This window comes from Barbus barbus, assembly GCF_936440315.1.
Source record: "Barbus barbus genome assembly, chromosome: 11".
NCBI lineage: Eukaryota > Metazoa > Chordata > Actinopteri > Cypriniformes > Cyprinidae > Barbus > Barbus barbus.
The window spans coordinates 29,337,589-29,365,262 of NC_136739.1; the positions used below are offsets into that span (position 1 = coordinate 29,337,589).

At 36.1% G+C, this 27,674-nt stretch overlaps 3 protein-coding genes and 2 long non-coding RNA genes across 5 annotated transcripts; 2 read left to right on the forward strand and 3 right to left on the reverse strand.

Moving 5' to 3' along the window:
* Positions 1-915: 915 nt before the first annotated feature.
* Positions 916-3,136, forward strand: LOC306877147 (uncharacterized protein). Its single transcript, XM_079428692.1, has 2 exons — positions 916-1,057; positions 1,299-3,136. The coding sequence occupies exon 2, from the start codon at positions 1,437-1,439 to the stop codon at positions 2,316-2,318; it is 882 nt and encodes a 293-aa protein (XP_079284818.1). The 5' UTR covers positions 916-1,057; positions 1,299-1,436; the 3' UTR covers positions 2,319-3,136.
* Positions 3,137-3,301: 165 nt separating this feature from the next.
* On the reverse strand, positions 3,302-14,462 carry LOC306877146 (actin-related protein 2/3 complex subunit 2-B). Its single transcript, XM_079428691.1, has 10 exons — positions 14,216-14,462; positions 13,351-13,385; positions 13,103-13,215; positions 11,277-11,322; positions 11,007-11,193; positions 9,660-9,753; positions 7,987-8,113; positions 6,317-6,417; positions 5,965-6,065; positions 3,302-3,901 (listed from the first exon to the last, which is right to left on the reverse strand). The coding sequence occupies exons 1-10, from the start codon at positions 14,287-14,289 to the stop codon at positions 3,880-3,882; spliced, it is 900 nt and encodes a 299-aa protein (XP_079284817.1). The 5' UTR covers positions 14,290-14,462; the 3' UTR covers positions 3,302-3,879.
* Positions 14,463-17,064: 2,602 nt separating this feature from the next.
* On the reverse strand, positions 17,065-18,418 carry LOC306877070. The gene is made up of 3 exons (XR_013784867.1): positions 18,279-18,418; positions 18,026-18,095; positions 17,065-17,157 (listed from the first exon to the last, which is right to left on the reverse strand). It is a non-coding gene; the product is annotated as an uncharacterized lncRNA (long non-coding RNA).
* Positions 18,419-18,593: 175 nt separating this feature from the next.
* Positions 18,594-19,507, reverse strand: LOC306877484. The gene is made up of 3 exons (XR_013784889.1): positions 19,447-19,507; positions 18,769-18,828; positions 18,594-18,678 (listed from the first exon to the last, which is right to left on the reverse strand). It is a non-coding gene; the product is annotated as an uncharacterized lncRNA (long non-coding RNA).
* A 1,640-nt stretch (positions 19,508-21,147) lies between these two features.
* On the forward strand, positions 21,148-24,643 carry LOC306876922 (C-X-C chemokine receptor type 1-like). Its single transcript, XM_079428374.1, has 2 exons — positions 21,148-21,421; positions 22,188-24,643. The coding sequence occupies exons 1-2, from the start codon at positions 21,388-21,390 to the stop codon at positions 23,258-23,260; spliced, it is 1,107 nt and encodes a 368-aa protein (XP_079284500.1). The 5' UTR covers positions 21,148-21,387; the 3' UTR covers positions 23,261-24,643.
* Positions 24,644-27,674: the final 3,031 nt, after the last annotated feature.

A 27,674-nucleotide genomic window follows, 5' to 3' on the forward strand; every position in this document is an offset into this window, starting at 1 on the left:
GTCTTTATTTACTTATTGGAGTTTTTTAAGGCGGGCAGAGCAGAGTGTTACATGAAGCTTGTCAGAGAAATTGTAAGGTAATTGAACCTGACTGAAAATTTAATTAATCACTAATAAGGGTACTAAAGCAATTATAAGCAAGCTTACCAACAAAGCAAAGGTTTATGAACAATGTTTTGACACGCTTTTTCAACTAAAAAAGTTGATTTTTTGTTTAAGTAATTTTAGGTAGAAATGTCTGGTTAAGCTATAAAATGGGCCACAATTTTCAGCTAAAATGTGCTGCATACACACACACACACACACACACACTTTTACACAGATATTGAGGGTGAAAATAGGTTTATAGGCCTACTGTAGATATGTATCCATACATTGCATTGTTTAATTAAATTTTCATTCAACTTTGTATTTAATGAAATACATTTATGGTGTTGCTATGGCACACTAAAGATAATAGTGTCAATTTGCTGTTAAAAATAAAATGATTGAAGCTGAAATTACCTGTGTTGTTCTCTTTTTATATTGGCCCATTTTACCTGAATGTTGTGCCGTGGCTCAAGAAGGTACCTGCTGATACTCTTAACTCTCATAATTTTAAAACTTGTATACTTTTTCACATTTTAAAAATATAAATACATTTAGGAGACCCATGCTAATGAATGTCATTAGATCTCATTATGGTATTCAAAACGTGGGCCATTTTAGCTGACTTCACCCTATGGCTATGACCATATATCCTCAAATTAATGACAATATTTAGCTTGAGAAGGTGCGATGCAATGTATTGAAATTTAAACACTTCATTTAAAAAATCTTTTTTTTTCTCAAAAACTCACTTGCAAAATTACTTTCTCAAACTGCAATAGGCACCTGATTCATAAGAACCAACCCCATTTCCAGGAAATGGCCCCAGAGAATGAACACCCGTTTGTGCATTTAGTCAGTATTCGTGAATCGAAAGTGAAAGTGATGATCACTAAATAAAAGGAAATCTGACTGCAAGCAGTCACAGGAGACGCACTGATAACAACAGGAAAACGCATTATAATAACAGGTACGATAAAAACGATTATAAAATGTGTAGGTTAACGCATTATCACAGCAGGTAAATATTATACCACTTGGCTGACCGTTATCAGATCAACATAATAGCAGGTGGAAATAGTGATTCTCTCTCGCACGCGCGATTTACTGTAAATTGTTTATAATTCGCGGGAGACTCCCGGACATTCCGGGAGAGGTGGGATGTCTGTAAATGTCTTAATAAATTACTAAAGACTGACTCTATCCTCCAGCTCCTTCGCCTTCCATCGGACCATCATCACGCAAGAAATAGTGGATAGAGAAGAGGTCTCTCAGAGCAAACTTGAGCAAACTTCCTACTAATCACAGCAGCCACGTTTTTTGGGGAGGAAGAGGAGTTAACAGAACAAATGGAGCTAGCATTGGAAAAGTGGAAAGATGAGCAAGACGAGTTGGCAGAACAAATGGGGTTAGCATTGGAAAAAGCAAAAGATGAACAAGAGGAGGAAGCAGAACAAATGGGGAAACAAATGGAGTTAGCGATGGAAAAAGCGAAAGATGAGCAAGAGAAGTTGGGGAAACAAATGGAGTTAGCGATGGAAAAAGCAAAAGATGAACAAGAGGAGTGGGGAAAACAAATGGAGCTAGCGATGGAAAAAGCAAAAGATGAACAAGAGGAGGAAGCAGAACAAATGGGGTTACAAATGGAGTTAGCGATGGAAAAAGCGAAAGATGAGCAAGAGAAGTTGGGGCAACAAATGGACTTAGCATTGGAAAAGTGGAAAGATGAGCAAGAGGAGTTGGGGCAACAAATGGACTTAGCATTGGAAAAAGCAAAAGATGAACAAGAGGAGGAAGCAGAACAAATGGGGAAACAAATGGAGTTAGCGATGGAAAAAGCAAAAGATGAACAAGAGGAGTGGGGAAAACAAATGGAGCTAGCGATGGAAAAAGCAAAAGATGAACAAGAGGAGGAAGCAGAACAAATGGGGTTACAAATGGAGTTAGCGATGGAAAAAGCGAAAGATGAGCAAGAGAAGTTGGGGCAACAAATGGACTTAGCATTGGAAAAGTGGAAAGATGAGCAAGACGAGTTGGCAGAACAAATGGGGTTAGAAATGGAGTTAGCGATGGAAAAAGCAAAAGATGAACAAGAGGAGTGGGGAAAACAAATGGAGCTAGCGATGGAAAAGTGGAAAGATGAGCAAGACGAGTTGGCAGAACAAATGGGGTTAGAAATGGAGTTAGCGATGGAAAAGTGGAAAGATGAGCAAGACGAGTGGGGAGAATAATTCTACCACAGGCTCTGCACCCTCCTACTTCCACTCACTATTACGAACCTACATCCCCTCCAGAAGTTTGAGATCTGCTAGTGAGCGACGCCTTGTGGTACCATCACAGAGAGGCTCAAAATCACTCTCCAGAACATTCTCGTTCACCATTCCTGGCTGGTGGAATAATCTTCCACCCCTATCCGGAACGCCGGATCCCTGGCAACCTTCAAGCAACAACTGAAAACTCATCTCTTTCGGCAGTACTTGACTTCATCCTAAGCTCAAAAAAAAAAAAAAAAAAAAAATCTATCTTTCTCTCCACCTACTAGCTTGCACTTATTTGAACAATGACTGAGACTTGGTGTTACGAGCACTTCCTCTGTCTGACTGCCTCTTCAAGATGAATCGCTTTTTGTATTCCCCAATTGTAAGTCGCTTTGGATAAAAGCGTCTGCCAAATGACTAAATGTAAATGTAATTTGAGTTAGAGGTGGAAAAGGCATTCGCAAAATAAGGAGTTAGCAGAACAACCAAGAGGAAGATGAGTTGGTGGAGGAAACAGAAATAACCTGCTGAACACGAAGTGGAGGAGGAAGCTTCTCAAGATGATATGTGGGAGAACCAGTGACTTTCTATTGCCTCATCCTAATCAGCATTAGTGGTTCTTCATCGCTTGTCTTTCCTTCTTATATATCAATATTCCTGTAATGTCTATTTTATCAATCTCCTTAAACTAAAATCTCATTAAACATGTATGCGCTTCAATTTCTGCTCAGTGTTGTTATTTTATAATGTACATTGCCAATCAAGAGTTTGGAGTCAGTCATATTGTTTGTTTCTGAAAGAAAATAATACAAGGGTGGACCAAAAATTACAGCAAGGCGATTATAATAACACAAAAGATTTCTATTTCTATTCAAATAAATGCTGTTCTTTTAAACTTTCTATTCACCAAAGGATCCTGAACAAAAATGCATGACGATTTCCCCAAAAATATCATGTTGCCGGATCAAGTGACACTGAAAACTGGAGTTATTATGCTGAAAATTCATCTTTCATAAAATAATAAGTTACATATTACAATTGTAATAATATATCACAATATTACTGTTTTTACTGTATTTTTTGATTAAATAAATGCAGCCTTTGAGCATAAGAGACTTTTTTTTCTCATATCTTCATTTATTAACCCCAAACTTTTGCATGCATACAGTGACTTTACCCCAAATAACAGACAAAGAATCTCTTGTATAGAAGACATGTTTATTATGACCATTTCATGATGTCCAATATTGATGCATGTGGCGAAACAGAGGAAGGAAGGAAGGAAGGAAAGAGGAAAGGTAAAATACTGCATGACTAATGTCAATAAAACACTGTCAGAGCTACGCAATGAAACATAAGAGTATCAAAAAAACGTTTATCCGACATACAAATAACATTTATCCTATAAATGCAAAGCAATGAATTTAATCGTCTCCCTGTTGAGGTGCAAATTACAGGTGGAGGATCGACATCACTGGCCAGAGGTGTATGATGGAGTCCACGGATGCTGGTCTCGGGATTGCACATCATGTCCTTAACGGGAGAAGGTCTTGCCCCTGGACAGATGATGTGAGGGTTACATTCATATTCACAGGTCAAACAGTGAAATAAATATAGCTATATAATCAGTATTGCAAGAATGTACTACAGACAACTGATGCCAAGAAAATGTAAAAGTGCACACACACACACACACACATACATATATATATATATATATATATATCATCCAAAATTTCCAATATAATAAAAATTAAAATAAAAAAATATCACTGTCTCCGAATTGCAATTAATGATTCTTAAAGGGGATGTTGGATGCCCATTTTTCACAAGTTGCTATGATTCTTTAGGGTATTTGTGAAATGTCTGCAATATACTTTGGTTAAAATTCCTCAATGGTCATGTAAAACAATATTTTTACCTTGTCAAAAACAGCTCTGCTCACAGCAACCAGTTTCGGTGCATGGCTCTATGCTAATGTGCTACTGCCCACCCCACCCCTCTGTTCCGTGTTTTGCATACTCTGTGGTGCGCAACCATCAAAAACAAAACGAATCCACTGCCTCCTCAGTGGCTCTGATGTCAGGAGAAAATTAAAACTCTTATGTTCACTTTTACATCCAACTACAAAACACCTGCATTGTAGTATTGAGTGATATGCTCAATTGACCTATTGGTAAGCCCTGCCCCCCTTAGTTACTGTTGCTCCCTTGGAAAAAAAACGGAGTTGCTCACTGTCTTACAATGCAGTGTAAAAACCTTGTCCCATGTTTACAGATCACAATGCAAGCGGGAGAAGTCTCATATTATGGTCGGTCATCGCGGATGACAACATGCAGGATCAACACTGTTCATGTATTGCAGGGTACGATTAAATTAATGTACATTTAACCAGTTTAATATGGACAGGCACTGAAATGTAGACCTTCGTTTGTGTGTTTTTGACCTACACTGTACAAGACGCGAGAACAGTCCGCTATTTAGGTTTGTACGTTAGCATGGACTTTTTAGGATAGGAGATGGACTAAAAATTAGCTCCTAAAACATACTGGCAGATTCTGGAAGATAAATTCTTCAAACAGTGGTACAAGAGGATGTGATGCTGGTTCTTCAAGAGTCACTCAAAACTTATCTGTTCATAAAGCCTATGAAAAATCAGTCTTAATGTATTTTACAACACTTCAGCATGTAATTCTCATTAAGTGAGGGTCATTTTTTGGGATTTTTTTACCCAAGCGAAGTCCCTGAGAACCTGAAACATTGCACTTCTGGAGACTCCAGGAAGGTTGCAGTTCTGGAAAATGGTGGCGCTGGAGACTGAATGGTTCCTAATAGTTTCTCACCTAATTCTTCACCTTAATTCTTTTGCAGTTAACGTGTCTTTTCTTCTCCACCAGTTTTTCCTGACTCTGCTGACCCAATGAGCATTTCGTTGCCCAATGGCAAACTCTATTATTGCATTAGCATTGCATCCTTCACATGGGCATTCAATAATTTTTTACTTTTAGTCTGAGTTAAATCTCTTTTTATGGCTCATTTTATCTGTAAAAGAAAACCTGCCTAATAATTCGGCACATCTGAATATAAGGAGTTTTTGACTTCCAGCCTTCATGGACAATTATATATCACTTATAAATGATTAAATACAAAGATAATAGTAGTTATTAAGATTGATGTGGTTTGGAATTGGTAAAATGTTCTTGGAAAAAAATATGACCAGAATATCAACTTGCCTAATAATTCGGCACACAGTGAGTGTACATGTAATCAGATACTACCCAGCTCTATTAATGCATTAGGTATCATAAACTAACAATGCATGTTCATTTCTACAATAACTCTTTACAATAAGCTTCCATTTGTTAACATTAGCTAACATAAAACACTTGTTTCTTAAGCTTAATGTCAATTTCAACATTTTCTAATACATTTTTAAATACAAAAGTTGCATCTGTTCATATTATTTAATGAACCTGACCTGACATGAAATGACTAGTTTGAAAGATTAATGTGAATTTTTTGACTATGGAGTCAAAGTATATTTGATCTGAATGATCTGGATGACTTCGTGCGGTTTCATACAAGTGTGAAATACTAATGATTGTGTAACAGCACTTACGAAATTGTTTTCATCTCTTTCTTCTCAGCGTCCGGGCGAGCACGGTTGAGTACCTTGAGGATGTCCGAGGTCTTAGACCTCATACGAGTGTGGATGTAAGCCTAAAACGAGAGAAAACACACCTATGGGAGTAGAAAACACCTATATCCCAAGATTAGGCATTAACTTCATAGCAGTTTTCTTCACACTGACAACTTTGTTTCATCTGGCCGTATGAAAGGCCGAATGGTTGAATGACAAGTATGCAAACTGAGAAGCACATTACAAAGCAATTACAATTACACATTACAAACTCAAGGACCTCGTTAGACCCTTCATAAACACAAAGAGGCGTTTCTGAGGAGGGTCTCACCTTGGAGCACTTTATGTGGTAGTGCAGATAGTCCCGGAAGGTGTGGATGAGGTTGATGGTGTTGTCTCTGGTGTTGGCATTGGTGTGTCGAGGAAACAGCACTGTTGAGAAATGACATCAGTATTTTTATTTGAAATATAATATGAAACTCGCTGTAATTGTGACATGTTTGGGTAACCTATACATAAATTTTGGAATCAGTAAGATGTTTTTTAAAGTCTCTTATGCTCATCAAGGCTGTATTTATTCAATCAAAAATACAGAAACAAACAGTACAGTAATATTGTGAACTATATAAACACTTCAGTTTTTAGTGTCAACAAGAAAAAAAATGACTGACTCCAAACTTTTGAATTATAGTGTATATTGCTACAAAAGATATCTATTTCAAATAAATGCTGTATATATATTTTTTGTTACGGTAATAATTAATTTGATATATGTGTCCCTGGACCACAAAATCAATCATAAGTAGCACAAGTATATTTGTAGCAATAGCCAACAATACATTGTTTGGGTCAAAATTATCGATTTTTCTTTTATGCCAAAAACATTAGGATATTAAATAAAGATCATGTTCCATGAAGATATTTAGTACATTTCCTACCGTAAATATCTCAAAACTTACTTTTTGATTAGTAACATACATTGCTAAGAACTTCATTTGGACAACTTTAAATGCGATTTCGATTTTTTTTTGCACCCTCAGATTCCAGATGTTCAAACAGGCCAAATATCGTCCTATCCTAACAAACCATACATCAATGGAAAGCTTATTTATTCAGCTTTCAGATGATGTATAAATCTCTTTTTCAAAAAATTGACCCTTATGACTAGTTTTGTGGTCATATATTGTTTATCATAAAAATGTAAATAATTAAAAAATTTTGCTGCAACTAAAGTATTTGTACCTGCCAGTACGATAAGACAAAATACACTTATATTAGGGTTCAGGGTTGCTTGTCAAGTAAATGTATCCTGTTTTAAAGAACTGTTAAATATTTAAACTGGAAAATATGCAAAAAGACTAAATAAAAACTTTTGCAGTGCAATTACTATTTATAGAGGGTTATTATATAAATCTATGAAATTTAAACCAGAACTGATGTCTGTGTGTAATACTAAAGGTATAAGATCAATTTTATTAACTAAATACATTTGATAAAAATCTGTAACTAAGATTAGTATTTTCAGTTACTGCTGCTTTGCATTTCTTGCTGCAGGGTACCAGAATGAAATGAACAAATAAAACAGAAATAAGCACTCAGTAAACATTGCATGTTTCTAGATGCTTCCTGGTTGCATGAGAAACTGAAGTGGAGTAGTGCTGGTAAACGCTGTTGGCTTGGATAAAAGGGTGTGGCTCTTTTTAAATTCATTAAGAGGTTTGTATAACCGCCATGAAGAGAAGCTGGGCGTTTGCTCTCTTGATCCGAATGCAAATAAAAAGTGCACCTGTCACAGGTAAGCAGCAGCACATTGTTCTGGCCTCGTAATGTCCAAATGACCATTTACCAAATGAACCTGACGAGAGTCTATATTTAACCTTGTCCCAACTAGCAGCTGTGGTTGATAATAGTGTTCAACCAGGGTCTGAAATGAACATTTTCCAAGTGCCATTTGCAAGTAAAGACACTAAATGAATGTTTATGTGACCTCATGATACAAACCAAAAGTGATGTAGCCGATGTTGTCTCCCACTGTGGCGTCAGTGTCCTTCAGCTCCAGAGGGGGTTCTCTGTGACTGAACAGCACCTGAGGAGCCGTGTGACTGGCCCGCCTGCCCTCCTTAAACTCCTGAACACAGAGAAACACAGGCGTCAGTCTGTCCTGTCATCATGACTGCCAAAACACCACTGTTAACAGACACACCAGCTGTTCTGGTGGTGCTTTGCACTGCTGACATGTGCGAGTGATTTTGTGAAAGTAGTCAAATTAGACTAGACGTGCCCTGTATTTGTAAAGCATTTCATTCACTGGATTATAAAAAAGCAAACATTTCCAGAAAAAATAATTGCATTATAAAATAGATTAAAATGCAAAACTATGGAAGCCAGTTCGGCTGTGGTTTATTTTTCTTTGTGTTGTTGTTTTGAAAATGTAAGAAAAAGAAAAACTATGGAAGCCCATATCTGCCATAGAATAAAACTAAACAAATAAATAAAAACGGTCACTATAATTTTTTTCTTGCAATACAGATTTTTTGTTTCTGCAACAGAATAATAAACAAGGTAACGGTGACTTTTTAAATCTCACAATTCTGACTAATCTTCTTCAAAATGAGTTCAAATTTATGAATTTATATCTCACAATTCTGAAACAAAGACATAATTGAGAGGGAAAAAAATCTGAATTATGAGGGAAAAAAATGGCAATTAACATTTATTTTTTATTCCATGTTGGAACCCATAGAAACGATTTTTAATTATAATAATAATATTTAACAATATTACTGTTTTTACTGTACATTTGATCAAATAAATGCAGCATATATACACTGAGAAAATGATATTATTATTACAAATTAATACAATTTCTAAAAATCCTTGAAACAGGATAATTTATAGGAAAAAACACTGCATAAAATAACTTTTTCTCTAAAATAAAATTCTGCTAGTGCAGTAAAACAAAATGCATTTTAAAGACACTATGAAAACAAGTCTGAATATCTTCAAAGTTGCTTCTCAAGTAAATGTATCTTGTTTCAAGAATCTTTAAACATTTTTATACTTCAGCAAAAAAGATTTTTAATATACATAGTAAACTGTTTTTTTTTTGTATCTTTTCATTTACATTGACACTATTTTCCTTTTTTGATATTGTGCAGTTGCTTTGACACAATTTCCATTGTAAAAAGCACTATATAAATAAAGGTGACTTGACAACATTTTTGGACACTTAAAAAGGCCTTAATGCCATTGCATTAGATACAAACTTTGGAAGTTAGTGTTTGCTTATATATTTATTTAAAATAAATACCCTTTGTAATGATATTTTTAAATAATGCAAACATATTTATGCATTTTCAATATCTTTCCAAATACTTTTTGGGGCTACTGTACATATGATACAGTGATATAAAATTACTTAAGTGTCAGCTCTATATACAGCTCTAACGATGAGCTCATAAGTTTTGAGGTCAATCTAAATGACACCATTTCATTCTGTAAATACAGAAATGCCAGCATTGCTTGATGTACGGTGGTTTAACCTTGTCATTTAAATGTGAAACCATGACAAAACAGCTGGATTGGAAAACACCCAGAGGGCATGTGTGTCAACAGCAAGATTCAGCACAGAAATGGTCAAGATTGAACCTGAGAACGGGATAAAAGGAGCGAACCTGCATGAACACTTTCCCGATGATGACGTCATCGTCATCCTTGAACACTGTGCTGAAGACAACAGTTACTCTGTCTTTCTTAGCCTCGATATACCTGAAGCCAAAGAGAAGACCGACACAAACACAGGTGAGATATGATTACAAGCTTTGTGTAACAGATGCAAAACTGATCCAAATTTAACGTAAAAACTAGTGCTGTCAAATGATTCATTACGATTAATCGTATCAAAAATAAAAGTTTGTTTACATAATGTGTGTGCATTTATATATATATATATATATATATATATATATATATATATATATATATATATAAATAAATAAATGCAAACACATGCATGTATACATTTAAGAAAAATATGTTATGTTTAGACAATAAATAAAAGATAATCTCCTGGCCAGAGGAGAACTGGCCCCCCGACTGAGCCTGGTTTCTCCCAAGGTTTGTTTCTCCATTCTGTCACAGGTTCCTCTGGCTTGCTCAGTTGAGGACACTTCATTTCTAGTGATTATCATCAATTTGATTTCACAGATACTATTTAAACTAAACTGAGCTAGACAATGACATCACTGAATTCAATAATGAAACGCCTTTAACTGATTCATCTTATTTCTATACATTACTGACACTCTATCCTCTAATTTGATACTGTTAAGTGCTTTCAGACAATCTGTATTGTTAAAAGCGCTATATAAATAAAGCTAACTTGACTTTATATATTACATTTATATATAAAATATAAAAATATGAATATTTAAATATATAAACGTAAATATTTCCAAAATATATATACTATACGTGTGTGTATTTATATATACACATAATAAATATACACAATACAAAACAAAACGTTTATTTTGGATGCGATTAATCATTTGACAGCACTAGTAAAAACAAAACTTTAGTATTTCTGTCTTGTTTTCCCAATACCAATTAATCTAATCAGACTTATAATACAATAAATTCACAAGACGTTTTCAAATATATTTTAAGTTTATCTGTATTAATCTATACAATGTTTTTTGTTTTTGTAATTTAACCTATTCTGCTGCTTTCAAACTGTCAAGATTTTTAATTAAAATGCTTTTTGCTAATTATATTGCTGATTAAAAGCTAATTAGATGAATATTATACTATTTATATTGTAACAATTTTAAATTGTTTTACACAAAACATATTGCATACAATTTGGCCAGTTAATATTTTTAAATAAAATGAATCTAATTTAAAATGAAAGAACTCATTTTTGCTTTTTATTCAATTAATCAGTAAAATAATCACTAGATTAACTGATTACTAAAATTAGTTGCAGTCCTACAGTCTTGACGTAAGTTCAAGAAGCTTACATAGACTCGTCATCCCTGTAATGGACAACAGCCCTTTTCTCTCCTTCACGACCCTCTTCCTGGAACTTAAAGTACTTCTCGAAGACGGAAGCGAAGCAGTTTCTCTTGAGCATGCCTGCCTGGTGGATCACCTCCTCTTTGTTGGGTGGAAGAGCCTCCAGGTCAAAGAGCAGTGAAATATTGTACCCTTCAGAGAGGAACAACAACAAATCGTCAAACCAAAATTCTTGCAGTAAGAATAACAATGAAAAAAGCAATCGATCGGCTTACCGTCTTCTGGTGCCACAAGGAAATTTCCATAAACACGCTTCAACAACTGAAACACAGCAAATACAAATCTCTTTCAATTTGTTTTAACAGTAAAAGATACTGGAAGTATATTTCTTATGATCCATAAAGAATTATTTGCTTTAAAAGTACCAAGTAGTCTCACATCGAGAAAAAAAAAAGAAATCCTGTACAGAAAAAAAAGCATCAAGATGCATCGATAATCATCTTATTATCACATACAAGAGTATAGCGTGTCACATTACATGACACATTAACTTCCAAACAACTACTTCATGTCAACTATCCATGTATAAAACGACAAGCACTGGCTTGTTTCATTCCTGGCATTTTTTACATGCACTGAGCGACCTCTATATTGTGATTTGTCACCTATTTTAACCCAAATGACACAGAATAAAGGCAGGATTCAACAAATAAAACAGCAAAAATATTTTTTTTCGTCTGAGATTGTATCTGTGTGCATGACACGAGCAGACAGGAAGCTGAGGACCATTTCTGCAGGATGTTCCTCTTATTTGAATTAATTTGATTACATTGGCAGTCCTGAATGAGGCTGGAACAGACTTTGAATGTATTTGCATTGGCAGGGAAAAGGCCACCCATCAACCTCAACTCCATGAGCCCTCAAGACCCATGAAAATCCTGCCCTAAAAACAATCCATTCATATTCTCAATACACCGATTCAAAATCCTGCAGACGCAACAGCACTGATCTTGAACTATGCCTGTAAATAATAATTCAACTGCGTTTGTCAATCAATTCAAAATGTAAAACAAGGGCTTATCACTAAATTAACTGACCACTGGCTAAGTTTACTAAACAATGAACTCATGTTTCTTTATTTAAAACATGTGACTTCCTCCTTCCAAAGTGAGTCATAGGCACTTCCTGTTTCACATTGAAACCACATGTCATTTAAGCCCTTAAATGGTGATTAAAATGTGATCACCCTGGACTGAATCATGTAAAATCACAAGACAAGAAGAGTATGAAGGAATGAACATGTGAAATAAAGATTCCTGTCTGCATCGTCACATTGCATAAGTGTCCACAGGAAATCTGTATTTTCGAAACAGACGAGAATTACAATTTATACACTACGAACGTCACAAAAACCAGCTGCAATCTTGCAACCTACTAGTCCTACTGCTCAGTAAGTATGCATCTTCTCTAAATGGCCAGCGTAAAGTGGTAAATCTCACAAAAACACGTTCAGATCATATCACACCCAAAATCAAAAGGAAAACATTTTAATAACACACTAACATTTAAAAGTCTGGGGTCATTTTTTGAAAGAAATTAATACTTTTATTTAGTAAGGATGCAATAAATTGTGTAAAGTGACAGTAAAGATGATGCAAAGATTTCTATTGCAAATAAATGCTGCTCTTTTGAACTTTCTAATCATCCAAGAATCCTGAAAAAAAATATGAAGCAGCACAACTGTTTTCAACATTCATAATAATAAGAAATGTTTCCTGAGCAGCATATGAGAATGATTTCTGAAGGATCATGTGACACTGAAGACCGGATGCTGAAAATTCAGCTTTGCATCACAGGAATAAATTACATTTTAAAATATATTTCAAACAGAAACAGTTCATTTTAAATTCTAATAATTTTTCACAAATATTACTGTTTCTTTCATCAATTTCAGCCTTGGCCAATTTTAAAAATCTTACTAACCCCAAACTTTTGAATGGTATATTTCGTATAGCGATAGTCAATTTTTTGGCTCATTCTTTTGAGTTTATGGTCAAATGCACATACGGTTTTTGACAGGTTTCGTGATTATTTCTCGTACCTCATTGGCGCCGTGCTCCTGAAGCTCCTTGAAGAACTTGAGAGAGATGCTGACCATTAATTTACTTTTGTCTCCATTGGGGTTGGAGATGTGGTAAAGCACACCATCAAAGTCTGTAGCAAAAACAGAGCGATCATGTCAATCATCAATAAAACAAACATTACTATTATTGTAATATCATTAACAAGCATGTATAGTAATAAAAGAGTCATCAGAAACTGCTGAGGTCATTCATATTCCGACCTTACCTGCAAACGTAACATCTACTACTTCAGGCTTGTTCCTAAACAAAAAGAAAACATACTTTTGTGAGTTTATATGGTGTGCTGTCCAGAAAAAAAACAAGTAAAGGGATAATGGACAGTCATCCAAGATAGTTTATTTTGCAATAATTAAATTTTTCCACTTCTGAAAGCCTAATACTGAAATACGTCTTGTAGAATAATTTATACAATACTAAAATGTCATGGACATCATTCAGAAATATTTGACCGTGACTGACCAATCAGAATCAAGCATCACAGTAATAATGTAAACAATGACAGAACTGTGATACTTTTGTGAAATATTAAATATGTCATTAAAATGCAATAACAAGCCATTTCATGACTTTTTAGCTGAACTTAAAAAAAAATAAGCATTCATATACACTGACGATGAGTCACGGCAGGCGCGTGGAGCACGCGCAGAGTCACATAGTGGATGTTGCTTCATCGTGCATTGAAGGGCCTAGAAGCATCGCTGATATGTGCTTGGTCTTGCAGAGACATGCACGAACAGGAAGTGTCTGCAGTCTTTACTGGGACTAAACATTTCTAGAAACCAGCCGCACGCGACGTTTGCAATGGTCAGAATCGCTCGAGAGACCTGTTTTAGCAATCACTTGACACGCTGATGTCACACTCACACATAAATGATGTTTTTATCCTGCTGGACACACCCCATACAGGATGCTTCAACAATCCACAAATTATCTGACCGAACAAAACAATGAAACACGAAAGCGTCATTTTATCCATGCAAAGAACATGTGTCTCGTGTCAAAGCATGCATGCATTAGATGAGCGATGTTTGACGCGAGTTGTGTCTCAGACAGGAAGATCTTCCTCTTACCCGTTGCTCGCGCTGTCGAATTTCAGGGTGAGAGTCTCCTCTATGATCCGATTGTTGATTTCCAACAAAATCATGATGATTTAAATGAATGTTTAGTGGCTGTGTGGGATTAAAAAAATAAGAGTAAATATTGGTTTTCTACAATCCTACTACAATCGGTTTGGTTTTCCTGCTCCTACACCACTGGCCGCTTCCGCATTGACTCGAAAGACCCGCGGGCTGCCCGCGTCACTGCCTGTTCGTTTGTGAAAACACTTTACAGGAATTACGCTGTTTATATTTCATTTACAGTGAGATTTACAATATATTATTTGTATTTCAAAGGTTCTCGCACCACCTTTTGACCAAAGAATTCCCATGACGTTTCCAGTTATTCAAAATAACTAAATACAAACATTGCACTTTCAAAGAGGGCTTTCTGCTCTTTATTCTTTCTTTCTGAAATATTTGAACGCAAAAATGATGTCACATCTTATATTAAAACATTTACCTCCGATTTCACAGACCTAGTCCTAGACTAAAATGTAAATCAGAGCTGTTTCATCTGAAAGCAATGATTGATCTTAAAATAAATCAGTGCCTTTGTTTTGTCTCAAGATGGTTTTTCCTAAGCACGTTTATAAAAATGACTGAAATGACCTAATTGAACTATGGCCTAATCCTATAGTCTATAAACCCTGCCCCTGTCTGTGAAACTGGACCATCACATTTTTTAAATTGATAGAAATCAGCCTGTTTTGTGATTTCCATGACTTTTTTTAGACCTGGAAGTCACTGGTAGGCTACTTAAAGGTTTATCATGAGTGTGCGTATTGATGCTGATACATACTTATACTGTAGTTTCACGCTGTGACAATGTTAGTGAAAAAAATATGTTCTATTGCCACACAATGACCTTATGAATCAGAAAACAAATTATTCTGAAAAAAAGACAAATAGCTGTTTAGAAGTGTTGTGGTGGTTTAGGCTTTAGTCATTTGAGGAGATGATAAAATCCCACCTTAGCCCAAGATGTATATCGGTTTATGTAAAGCTGTCTGTCTGTAACTAAACTTACCTTGCCTTAAATATGAGTGAGCTTGATAAACCCTAAGAGATTCATCTTTGATTGAATATGCTGTCATGTTTCTGATATTTTCAGCAGGGTGTCTGTATGGTAATTTTGACTTGGGACCTCATGACATATTAAAAAATTCAAGTCATTTCTGATGGAAACCCAACAGGCGTGTGTGCTTGTTTTGTGTCCTTGCATGGAAAATAATTACAGCACCTAAAGATTCTTCAAAGAAAAAAAAAATACAGCAGAATAACATGAGAGTGAGTAAATATTGGAAAAACAATTCTATTTTGGGGTGATGTATTCATTTAAGAATTAGGATCTTGCTCCTATTCTTTCTCATTTGGCTCATTGGGTGTCATCTTTATTCTTACTGAAGTGCATAAACATGCATCAGCTTCTGAGGATCTGTGATGAAACTGATTACGAGTTTGAGTTTGCGGACAAGAATTTTCATTACTTTCTTTTTATTGGCACAGTGGAAAACCACTGCCATTTACACACACTGAGAAGAACACTTTTCCATGCTCTGTCTGTAAAATGTTTGTACTTGGAAGAATGGAATGGGGGTGGGATGTTTCTGTATGCACATACTGGTCATTTATCGTTTAAAAAGATTCTTGATCTTGGGAGAATTTGATGAGAATGCTTGAGTTCATATTGAATCTCTTATGTTTGATTGCAGACAATAGTTTGATTGTTGAGATATTAAAATGACCTCATTTGGGATTTTCCCTTATCTTGTGCTTACCATATTTTAATATGAATGCTTCACTTACATAACATTCTTTTGTAATACAACCACTTTATATCTCATCTTGCATTCCTTTCCTTATTATTCTTCACACAGAAATGTGTATCTTCCTGTCCTGAGCACAGCAGAAAAGAGGCCAGATCAGATTCATGCTGTTTTAGATTTGACAAACCTCATATGTCACTGTGTTAGACAGTAAAGTACACTGTAAAAAATTTCCCTGTAAAAAAACGGTAATCTACTGGCAGCTGAGGTTGCCAGCATCATACTGTAAAAATACAGTGTGCTACTGTTTTTTAAATTAACAGTAAAATGCTGTTTTGTCATCTACAGTATACTACTGTAATTTAGCAGCATATATCTGTTAAATTACATACTACTTATAATGCCATGATCTCAATTTTAAATGCAGATTATACCCTGCATTTTCTATTTGACCGTGTATTACAAAAGAGAACAAAGTCAAGTTATGTTTTGTTTTTTATTTTGATACAACACTAGATAAACTTTTACAATATGCCCTAAAACAGGCATGCATCCAAACATACTGTACATAAAGTCTTTGTTCATAAAATGCAAATATACTCTCAAATCAAGCTTCAGTGAACACCAGCTAATGTTTTTTCAGCATTAGCCAATTTAAACTCTGATATAGATGATAATTTAATGGAGGTGAAATGTCTGTTTGTCCATACAATGCAAAAGAAAATGGGGATCAAACTTTCAAATACTTAGGCAGTTTTCTGAAGTGATTCAATTTGTTTGGGTGAAAACACTTTTCACTGTACATCTTGCAATTGCAATCTCTCATTTGTGGTCCTTTGATCTGATATTTTGGTGTCTTTGATTAATCATAACTTTATGTTCCTTTTGGAGCTGACAGGTTTGGCTCCCATTTGTCTTCCATTGTATGGGCAAATATTTCTTATTGACAATATCTTAATTTGTCCTTCAAGAGAAAGAACTACAGATTTGAGACAGCATAAGTTTGAGTTAAGGATGAGATACTTCTGGACTGATGGTCGTCTTTGTCATCTTGGGTCTTCTTCTGCAGTTTTTCCAGTTATTTAAGACACCTCTTTTCTCCATGCAGCTTTGATCCTCTTTTCTGGATTTATACCAGCAAAGTATCTAAAGAATAAGAGTAGACAAGTTTCAATTCTAAACATTTTCCAGTGTATGATTTTGATAAGTCATACATACTGCATTTATAATAAGTGGTTTCTAATATGAGGCACATTAAAGGGTTACTCCACCCCAAAACGAAAATCATCACTTACCCCCATGTTGTTCTAAACCTGTAAAAGCTTTGTTTGTCTTCGGAACATAAATTAAGATGTTTTTGATGCGTTCTGACAGCTCTCTAACCCTCCCATTGAAAGCAATGTAATTAACACAATCAACGTCCAAAAAAGTTGCAAGGACATCAGTAAAATTATCCTTGTGACATCAGGGGTTCAACCGTAAGTGTGCGAAGTTACGGATACGTTGTTTTCATTCAAATGAAAGCGTAAATAAATGTAGAAAACGTATCCACGTGGTGCAGCTGACACAGAACAGCATATACTGTTTGCGTTCAGTAGATACTCTCCAAAATAGTGCTTCAGTGATGTGGAGGAGACAAATTGTTGAATAACGTCGTTATTTTATTTATTTTCCGTACAAAAAAGTATTCTCATAGCTATGATGTCACATGAACTATTTTACCGATCTCCTTGCTACGTTTCTGGATGTTGATGGTGTTAATTACATTGCTGTTTATGGGAGGGTCAGAGCGCTGTCAGAATGCATCACAAATATCTTAATTTGTGTTCCAAAGACGAACTAAGCTTTTACGGGAACAACATGGGGTAAGTGATTAATAACAAAATTTTCATTTTGAGGTGGAGTAACCCTTTAAGGTAGATATTTTGCTGATAATAGAAACTAGTGTCAGTCTGGAGCGTGAGCTTTGTTTTAATGAAACAAAATGCAGACATATCTAATATGATATACTTACCAAGAAGGATCAAGCAGGGAATCAAAGGCAGGTTACCCATATTCTCAAGGTCAGAAGGAGTGGCAGACATCTAATAGTAAAGAAAACAATTTAAGATGGCTCACAGTATCTGCAAATGACAAATTAAAAAACTAAACAAAACAAACAAACAAAAAACTAAACAAAAAACAATGTGCTACTTGTTGCAATATTCTACAGCCTCTTAGATTCAGAGTAGGAAATCAAAATGATAATTTTCTGATCATTTACTCACCTGTATGCTGATTTAAACTCTGATGATGCAATAGATGATTTTTAATGAAGATGATATGCCTGTTTGTCCCTACGATGCAAAAGAATGGGGATCAAACTTTCAAGTAGCAACAGACAAACAGTAAATGGAGGATAAAGATTATTACTCGCATGGTTTAGCCAGTTTTCTGAAGTGATTCAATTGGGTGAAAACAATTTTCACTGTATTTGCAATTCCATTCTCTAATTTGTGGTCCTTTGGTCTGATATTTTGATATCAGACAAAATGACTGGTGATTAATCATACCTTTATGTTCCTTTTGGAGCTGGACAGTTTGGTTCCCACTGGTCTTCCACTGTATGGTCAGAACAGACATCATTTCTCCATGACAATATCTTCACCTGTCCTCCAAGAAAAAGTCCTAAGAGTTTGAGACCGCATAAGGTTCAGTGATTATGAGAGAACCATTTTTAGGTGAATGATTACTTCAACAAACAATAGGCAAACTTACCTTTATTTTTAAAAGAATGAGTCCTTTGCTTCTCTGCAAAGTCAGCCTTCAGTAGTTGAACTACAAGGACAAGAATAACATAACGTAAAGAACAGATAGCTTCTCTAGTTAACCAATTACAGACATCCCCCACAAAAAAACATTTAAACAAAGTTTAAAAATAAAATAAAACCGTCTGTCGACTGTCATTCCGCTATTTTTTCAATCCCTAGCAGTGGTTTGCACATTCACAGTAATCATGCAAGAATTATGAATTTTGTTCATACACACATATCTTTTGCTTACATAAAGATTGGGACATGTGTCCATTGCATAAATTGTGATGGTAGTAAATAGCAAATCAAATGCAGTTTGAGTAAACTCATACAGTATGCTAACGAGCTAACAATGCTATCATATCTTGCTCGGTTACTGTTCAGTGATTAAAACACACTATCCTGTCATCAAATTACGCCTTGCTGGCTCTTTATAATGTATGTTAATATTCAGAATTGTTCTTGGTAACTTACAGATAAAACCAAAAGCGTAGTTGCAACTAACAGCAGCAGATAATGGACGGTGTGAACCTCACGCTAAAATTGTAACCATGCACACAAGATAAACAACATCATTATACAGTATTTTTTACTCCGATAAAGTTTAGGATGTGCAGGTTAGAAAAAAAAGAGAGTTTCTTACCAGTTTGTGTGTGATACGACGACAGTTCGTTCAAAGGGTTCACGCTCCTGTGGTAACTTGCTGATAAAAACACATGATCACGAATCCAATTTAGATCCCAAAAGCTTAATTGGATGTTTAAACTTTAATATTTAAAAGTAATAAGTACTTTAGAAATTAAACAATAAAAGGCAGAGCTGCAAAATTACCTCATGCTGATAAACTAAGATGTCGTCCTATGCGCACGTACAAGGCAAAATATGGTATTATGCTTTTAAATAACAGTGTCTTACTGTTGCTGGTCATCTTGTCCCACAATGCATTGCAAAAAACAGTAACGTACTGTTATTGTATGAAAACAGCATTTTACTGTTAAATTTCCTTGTAAATTTACAGAATTTTTTTACAGTGTAAATCTAAACAGAGTTTGAGCACTTCAGTCATTAACAGATACTGCATTCAAAAATGTTACCAAATATTCAAGACTGTAAATGTTTAAGTGCTCATTGATCACTATTCTGAATATTACAGATTCAATCTCTACAGCTATGCGCATATTCATGAATGCGATTATGAGAATTATTATTTTAATAATATTTGTTAAAGGGATAGTCCACCCAAAAATGACAGTTCTGTCATTATTTACTCGCCCTCATGTTGTTCCAAACCTGTATGACTTTCTTTGTTCTGTGAAACATAAAAGAAGATATTTTGAAGAATGTAACCAAACAGTTTTGGTGTCCATTGACTTTTATTATTATATGGATGAAAAAACAATTGGGAACAGAATTTGTTTGTCAACATTCTTTAAAGTATCTTTGTTTTATGCTAAAAAAGAAAGTCATACAGGTTTGGAACAACATGAGGGTGAATAAATAATGATACATTTTTCATTTTTGGTGGACTTTCCCTTTAATAAATTGTAAATAATAAGTTGGTATGATTTATATTCTATATAAGATGATATTATCCCATACACCACATCATTGTTTACAAATGAAGTGTCAAAGATGTAACCTCTGTTTTTTAATGTCTGCTTATCTTAAATTAATTTTGATGATTTTCCCCAAATAGCACATGCATTTAAAAATAGCTAATGTAATAAAACTGGCTGCTTCTCATGTGAGAAACACGCTTGTTTACAGCATCTTCAGGACAAACCCAGTGGGACGGGGTTGCTCAATTTCCTGGATAAATGTGGGTAAATGATGTGTGGCCTCGCCTCACTTCACATGTGACACATCTTTCCTCCGATGTTGAAAAATCACTTCCATATTACACATGTTAGGTTTTCTACTTAAAGCGTTCTTTCGTCAGAGATAACTATAAACTTCATGCTTTTTCACTGTATCAAAAAACATTCCAGTCATTAATTTAAAATTCTAAAATTTTGCACTCTTTCACATTTTTATTATTGTGATTTAAATGTAAATGAAATTCTCACCAAATGTGCCAAAAGTATTCACACTCAGGATATATTTGGTTATGAACTGCACGGGATATAGCCAGAATATAGCCTCATGACTTCATATCATAAATATATTTGGATGATTTTTGGCCACATGATTCTTAGTTTCACTTTTAGTGTTTTGATCATGTTTATGTCTTCGACTGAACACGAGTGATGATCTTGTGACCATTGATGTTTTAAATTCCCCAGCTAACATCTCTAACCTTCTGCTTTCTTGTAGCCGTATAAAAGCAACATCACCAAACATCCTCATCTTCTGCATCTCATTTAGATATTAGAAACGTATCAGCTTGTCTCCTGTGAAAGCAAAAAATGCTTTCTAAGATGATTCCAGATACAGAGAACTGTAAAAAAAAAAATTAAGAAATAAATAGAAAAATGAACACTTGAAGTAAGTTAGGCAAACAGGATATAACAACATCCCTTCAAAGGGTATAAAGAAGCCTTAAGCACACAACTCTGACATTTCATCCTCTGGATTATTCTCACATATGGCACCATACCAAAAAAACGTTACAATGACTGGTGAGTCCAATATCTTAATTCTTTAATTTATTTAGAAGGCAATTATTTGAAATCTGATTATCAAAACTTTTTTTAAATACTTGAAAGTTATAAAGGTTAAAAACGTTATATGAATGTATATGAGACAATGTATATTTTAGGTGCTATCACCATACTAATCACCATTTCTTTTAAAATTTTCCCACAAAATATTTAATCACCCATTGCATTCATTGTTTCATTTTATATAGTCCTGCAGTATGAGAATTAATTTTAAAATGACAAATGTGTCCATGTAGATGCTCACTGAATATGAGCTAATATATAAGGCATGCCTTAAAAGCTAAATTTAAATTACTCTAATTATAATTGTTTTAATAGTAAAATAGGTTAAGATATGTCACACTGTGGGAAAACATTTGAAATGCCAACTACCCAGTTAGAATATTGAATTACATTAATATTTATTTGTTTGTCATAGAGCTTTTGTGCCTTTTTTCTTTTCTTTTTTAGTTATAAGAAATGAAAAACAAACTTTTATTTCATTTCATTCATGCTAAAAACAAACTGATGAAGTAGCATGTCAGCATGAATATTTTTTATTTTTTATTTTTATTGTCATATGGGCAGGTGTTTAAGGTGTTTTTTGTAAACTTCTCAACCCTAATCATCCTATAGTTAAACTACTAAACTACACTACTTGCCAAAAAAAAAAAAAACTTTATGAAATTATTATTAATAAATGTCAATATTTTAACATAAATTTCTATTTGTACTTTTCTAACAGATCCAAACAGCTCTATTGATGACTTCAGTGAATTCTACAATGAAGAGTTCAACTACACAGATCTCCAGAACTTGACTGATTTTGTCGTGGATGAGACGACATTGCTTTGCTCCATCTCTATGGCGGATGCCGTTAACATTGCATTCTGCATCTTCTACGTGCTCATCTTTCTGATGGCTATTCCTGGGAATCTGATCGTAGGCTGGGTCATCACCTCCAACAGACTCTCACTTTCTGCCTCGGACATCTACTTATTCAACCTGATGGTGGCCGACACGTTACTGGCTCTGATTCTGCCATTTTCGGCGGTTTCTGTGATCCACGGTTGGGTGTTTGGTGATATTGCATGCAAATTGGTTTGCCTGGTGAAGGAAGTGAACTTCTACACCAGCATTTTGTTCCTGGTGTGCATCAGCGTGGATCGCTACATGGTCATAGTCAGAGCTATGGAGTCGCGGAAGGCCCAGAGGAGATTGTGCAGCGGAGTCGCCTGCGCATTGGTGTGGGTTTTAGGCTTGGTGCTCTCCTTGCCATCATTCTACAACGAGGCATTTCATGAGACAGTTTCCGAGCAGATTGTTTGCGCAGAACGCTTTGAGACGAATCACGCCGACGAGTGGCGACTGGCCACGCGAATCATGAGGCATCTGCTCGGGTTCCTCTTCCCTCTGGTGGTCATGTTGATCTGCTACAGCATCACAGTGGAGCGGCTCTTGCGTACGCGCGGTTTCCAGAAACAGAGAGCCATGAAGGTCATCATAGCTGTGGTTGTGGCCTTTCTTCTGTGCTGGACCCCCTTCCATGTTTCCACGATGGTTGACACCCTCCTCAGAGCCAAAGTGGTTCAGTACAGCTGTTTCACACGGATGGCGGTGGACGTCGCCATGTTCGCAACTCAAAACCTTGGCCTTCTGCACTGCTGTGTGAACCCGGTGTTGTACGCCTTTGTGGGAGAGAAGTTCAGAAGAAGATTTCTGCAGATGCTCCGTAGAAAAGGAGTTCTGGAGCGGTTCTCCGTTTCCAGATCTAGTAGGTCTTCTTTGACCTCAGAAGCCACTTCCAGCTTCCTGTGAGCTACACAATGGACATCAGTGTATGAGAACTTCTAGACATTTAGTGCACCTTTCCTTGCCTGCTTGAACTAGAACGACACTTTGTTGTAGAGCAGTGGTCTCAAACTCAATTCCTGGAGGAGTTTAGCTCCAACCTGCTCCGAATCACATATGCTTGGAAGTTTCTAGTAATCCTGAAGACCTTGATATGCTGGATCAGGTGTGTTTGATTAGGGTTGGAGCTAAACTCTGCAGAGCTGTGGCCCTCCAGGAATTGAGTTTGAGACTGTTGTAGAGGCTAACTGCCATAATGCATTGGCTCCCTCTATTGGTCCGAAAGAACAACATTCATGATTGGGTGAGAAGTAAATGAGTACTGCAATGATGACATATTTTTGTAGACCAAAACCTCTTTCCACTGGCTTTTGAATTATTGCAGAAAATAAGCTCTGTGGCCAAAAGTTTATGATTCTGACACATTTTGTTCATCAGGATAATCTTCACAAATGAACAACTTTTTGAAGCGGATTTTATTTGATGATGTAGAATAAAATACAAAAATATCTTGAGCTTGTGTTAATTACAGACCTCATTTCATTAATTAAAAAAACCCACTGACTTCAGGACAATGGAACGGCAAGTGCTAAATTATTCTAAATCATTTTCAGTTTCTGGCCTACAAATATACATTTGTGGAGTATTCTATTGCTTGGCTGAGCATCTAGAGGTTTAAAGAATCCCTTTGACTATCGCTCATACGGTAGGTTAGTGATTTAAAAAAAATAGCTAACGTTAAAAGTCATATAGCGAAATTTCAATGAAATTTAACAGGCAAAAAAGTCTGTGTAGCATTGTATGATGCACAGCTCATACTGTATTTAAGTCACTTTCAAACCACTCAGCTTTCTGTTTGTCAGTTTTTGTGAACCCATTGCGAAGTGTGTCCCTTGGGGAGAAGTGTGTGGTTGAAGTTAGCAAAATAGCCAAAATCGCTTACAGCACAAAACACTCGAAAGCTTTTTATAGCTTTTTTGTCAAGGCAGCTAGTCTGTATAGCTTATGTGGTCAGCAAGCAAACGGTTTTAATTTAAAGAGATTATGTGCATGTTTTAAATATACTCTATGATGTACAGCAAACAAAGTAAATATTAGGTTTTTCTAAATGCTTTATTTTTTTCCTTTATAAATAGTACTTTATAAAGTCCATTAAAGCTACTCTTTATATCATTCAGGGTGCTCTGGAGAGGAATATTATATTTTTGAACTCATGAAGTGTTTGTGTTGTAATGGTTTGTCAGCCTTAAACAGATGCAATGACAGAAAAACATCTCCAGGACTAATGAATGTACTGTTTGATTTTCATGCTCATTTGTAAGTAAAAAAATAAAAATGTTATGGACACTCTGTACGTCTCTTTATTATACTGTCAGCCAAGCAAAATATAATGATCAGTACAGTCAGGTAAACAGATACCGTCTCACAAGTGTGGTTGAGGCCACTTCTGTGTTTAGTGTCATGTGATATTTGAGGAATGTGATAGCACTACTTTTTATTTTTAGTTCATTTTAAATATAGTTTTCTAAGTTACAGTTGAGTTTTTATTTCATAGGCACATTTTTATTGTTGTACCTTTTCAGTTTTAGAAAGCAGAAGCCTGAAAGTAAAATTTAAAGTGGAGTCAGAATTAACGTTTTGCATATAATCTAAAAAAATATATAATCTCAGTGTCTGTCACAAACAATAGAAAAAACAACTCTAATTGAAATAATTTTATCTCAGGTTTCTAAAATGGCTTCAGTCAGATTTCTGAAAAAATATGTTAGCTTGGCTAACATGTATTGAATTCCCAAGACTTTTTAAGATCTTATTAATTTACAAGACTCTTGAAGATCTAGATAATAAATAGGCCTATGCTTCCTCATGTGTCCAGGTTTTCCAAGAATAAGAACCCTATTTCTTCAAAGGAAAAAAATTATTTCAATATTGTCTAGTGAACCTTCAGGACTCGGAATGCATATAGTGAATCTTTCAATTCGTGAAATGATTCGTGAACCCGCTCCGAAGTTCGGGGCCCGTAAAACATCTTAACACTAAGAGTTCTCCTAAATAGCAGTAAAAGTTTTTAGCTAAGAGTTTTCTTTTAAAATCTATTCACAAAGCTGCTGAGACAAACTTTTACTAAGGAATAGAGAGAAGTCTTAAGCTAAGAGTAAAGGGGCGGGGCCGACCTCGTTGCTATGGGTGATGTCAGCATGCTTACTAACTATGCACACAGTGATTGGCTGATAGGAGAGGGGTCTTGGTCAAAGATTTATTCATAGAAATATTGTAGAGTGCAATATTATGTTGCCGTATTGAAATGAAGGTTTAAAAATAAAAATGTTAATTGCCACATTTAAATATAGATTTTAAAATGCAGACTAAGTGTCCCTAAATAAACAAGTTTATTTGTTCAGCTTATTGTTAGCCTCTTACATGTATGCTTCTCATAAACAGTTAGTGGATATGCATATAAACAGCCTTTTAATTAACAGAGTAGAATAACCATGGCTGATAGTAAGTTTCACCCATCACAATACGTGCTTTTTAAAGTCAAGTGATGTCGAAATTCGAAAATGAATGGCTCTTTTGATCTGGTTTGTGCCGAGTTAGTGTAAATTACTCACTCAGTTGATTCAGTTTGTCTGTCTTTTTGCGTCAAACGAATCTCTACTGCGCAGACTACTGCGCAGACTCTGGCTTCAAACGAATCTCTACTGCGCAGACTCTGGCTCCAAATGAATCTCTACTGCGCAGACTACTGCGCAGACTCGGGCTCCAAACGAATCTCTACTGCGCAGACTCGGGCTCCAAACAAATCTCTACTGCGCAGACTACTGCGCAGACTCTGGCTTCAAACGAATCTCTACTGCGCAGACTCGGGCTCCAAACGAATCTCTACTGCGCAGACTCGGGCTCCAAACGAATCTCTACTGCGCAGACTCAGGCTCCAAACAAATCTCTACTGCGCAGACTACTGCGCAGACTCTGGCTTCAAACGAATCTCTACTGCGCAGACTCGGGCTCCAAATGAATCTCTACTGCGCAGACTCGGGCTCCAAACGAATCTCTGCTGCGCAGACTCGGGCTCCAAACTAATCTCTACTGCGCAGACTCTGGCTCCAAACGAATCTCTACTGCGCAGACTCGGGCTCCAAACGAATCTCTACTGCGCTGACTCGGGCTCCAAACGAATCTCTACTGCGCAGACTACTGCGCAGACTCTGGCTTCAAACGAATCTCTACTGCGCAGACTCGGGCTCCAAACGAATCTCTACTGCGCAGACTCGGGCTCCAAACGAATCTCTACTGCGCAGACTCGGGCTCCAAACGAATCTCTACTGCGCAGACTACTGCGCAGACTCTGGCTTCAAACGAATCTCTACTGCGCAGACTCGGGCTCCAAACAAATCTCTACTGCGCAGACTCGGGCTCCAAACGAATCTCTACTGCGCAGACTCGGGCTCCAAACTAATCTCTACTGCGCAGACTCTGGCTCCAAACGAATCTCTACTGCGCAGACTCGGGCTCCAAACGAATCTCTACTGCGCTGACTCGGGCTCCAAACGAATCTCTACTGCGCAGACTACTGCGCAGACTCTGGCTTCAAACGAATCTCTACTGCGCAGACTCGGGCTCCAAACGAATCTCTACTGCGCAGACTCGGGCTCCAACCAAATCTCTACTGCGCAGACTCGGGCTCCAAATGACGTAATTTACTCACAATGGCAGCGGCCATACTGAGATGTATTCGCTTCACTTTTCTGTAATGGAAGGAAGCGGAGATGCGTCGTCCATCTTTTTTACAGTCTATGTGTGAAACCGGTGCTGTTGCGTTCCAATTCGCATACTATCCACCCTAAATAATATTCGAAAATAGAATTAGTATGTCCCAAATCATAGTATGTTTAAAAAAGTATGCCAAAGATTCTCGGATTGTCTACTACTTCCTGTTAGAATTCGATGTGCAGATCAATGCACACTCTAATATTGCCCACAACACATTGCGCGGTGGATGGGGGATTCGATTAGAACTACAAAAACGCATAAAAAGTGTTAAAAACTACAAACATGGCGGATATGCGCGACCGACAGACAGGTAGAGAAAAGGATTTGAGTGATAAATAATAATTGTTTAATCTGATTAAAAAATATTAGTTTAATGTTATCCACGTTATTTTTCATCTGCAGCAACACTGTGAACTTTTATATTGATACGTTTGGTCATTAACTTTTAAATGCATCATTATGCAAACACCTGAGCAGAGTTCTCGGCATCAAAGACCCGCGATGTGCCTTTTCATTTCTCTCCAATACGGTAGGAAATCAAATTAAACAAAATGTGGATGATGTTAACTGTGACAAGATGATGAACAGGGCAGTTTAAACAGTTACA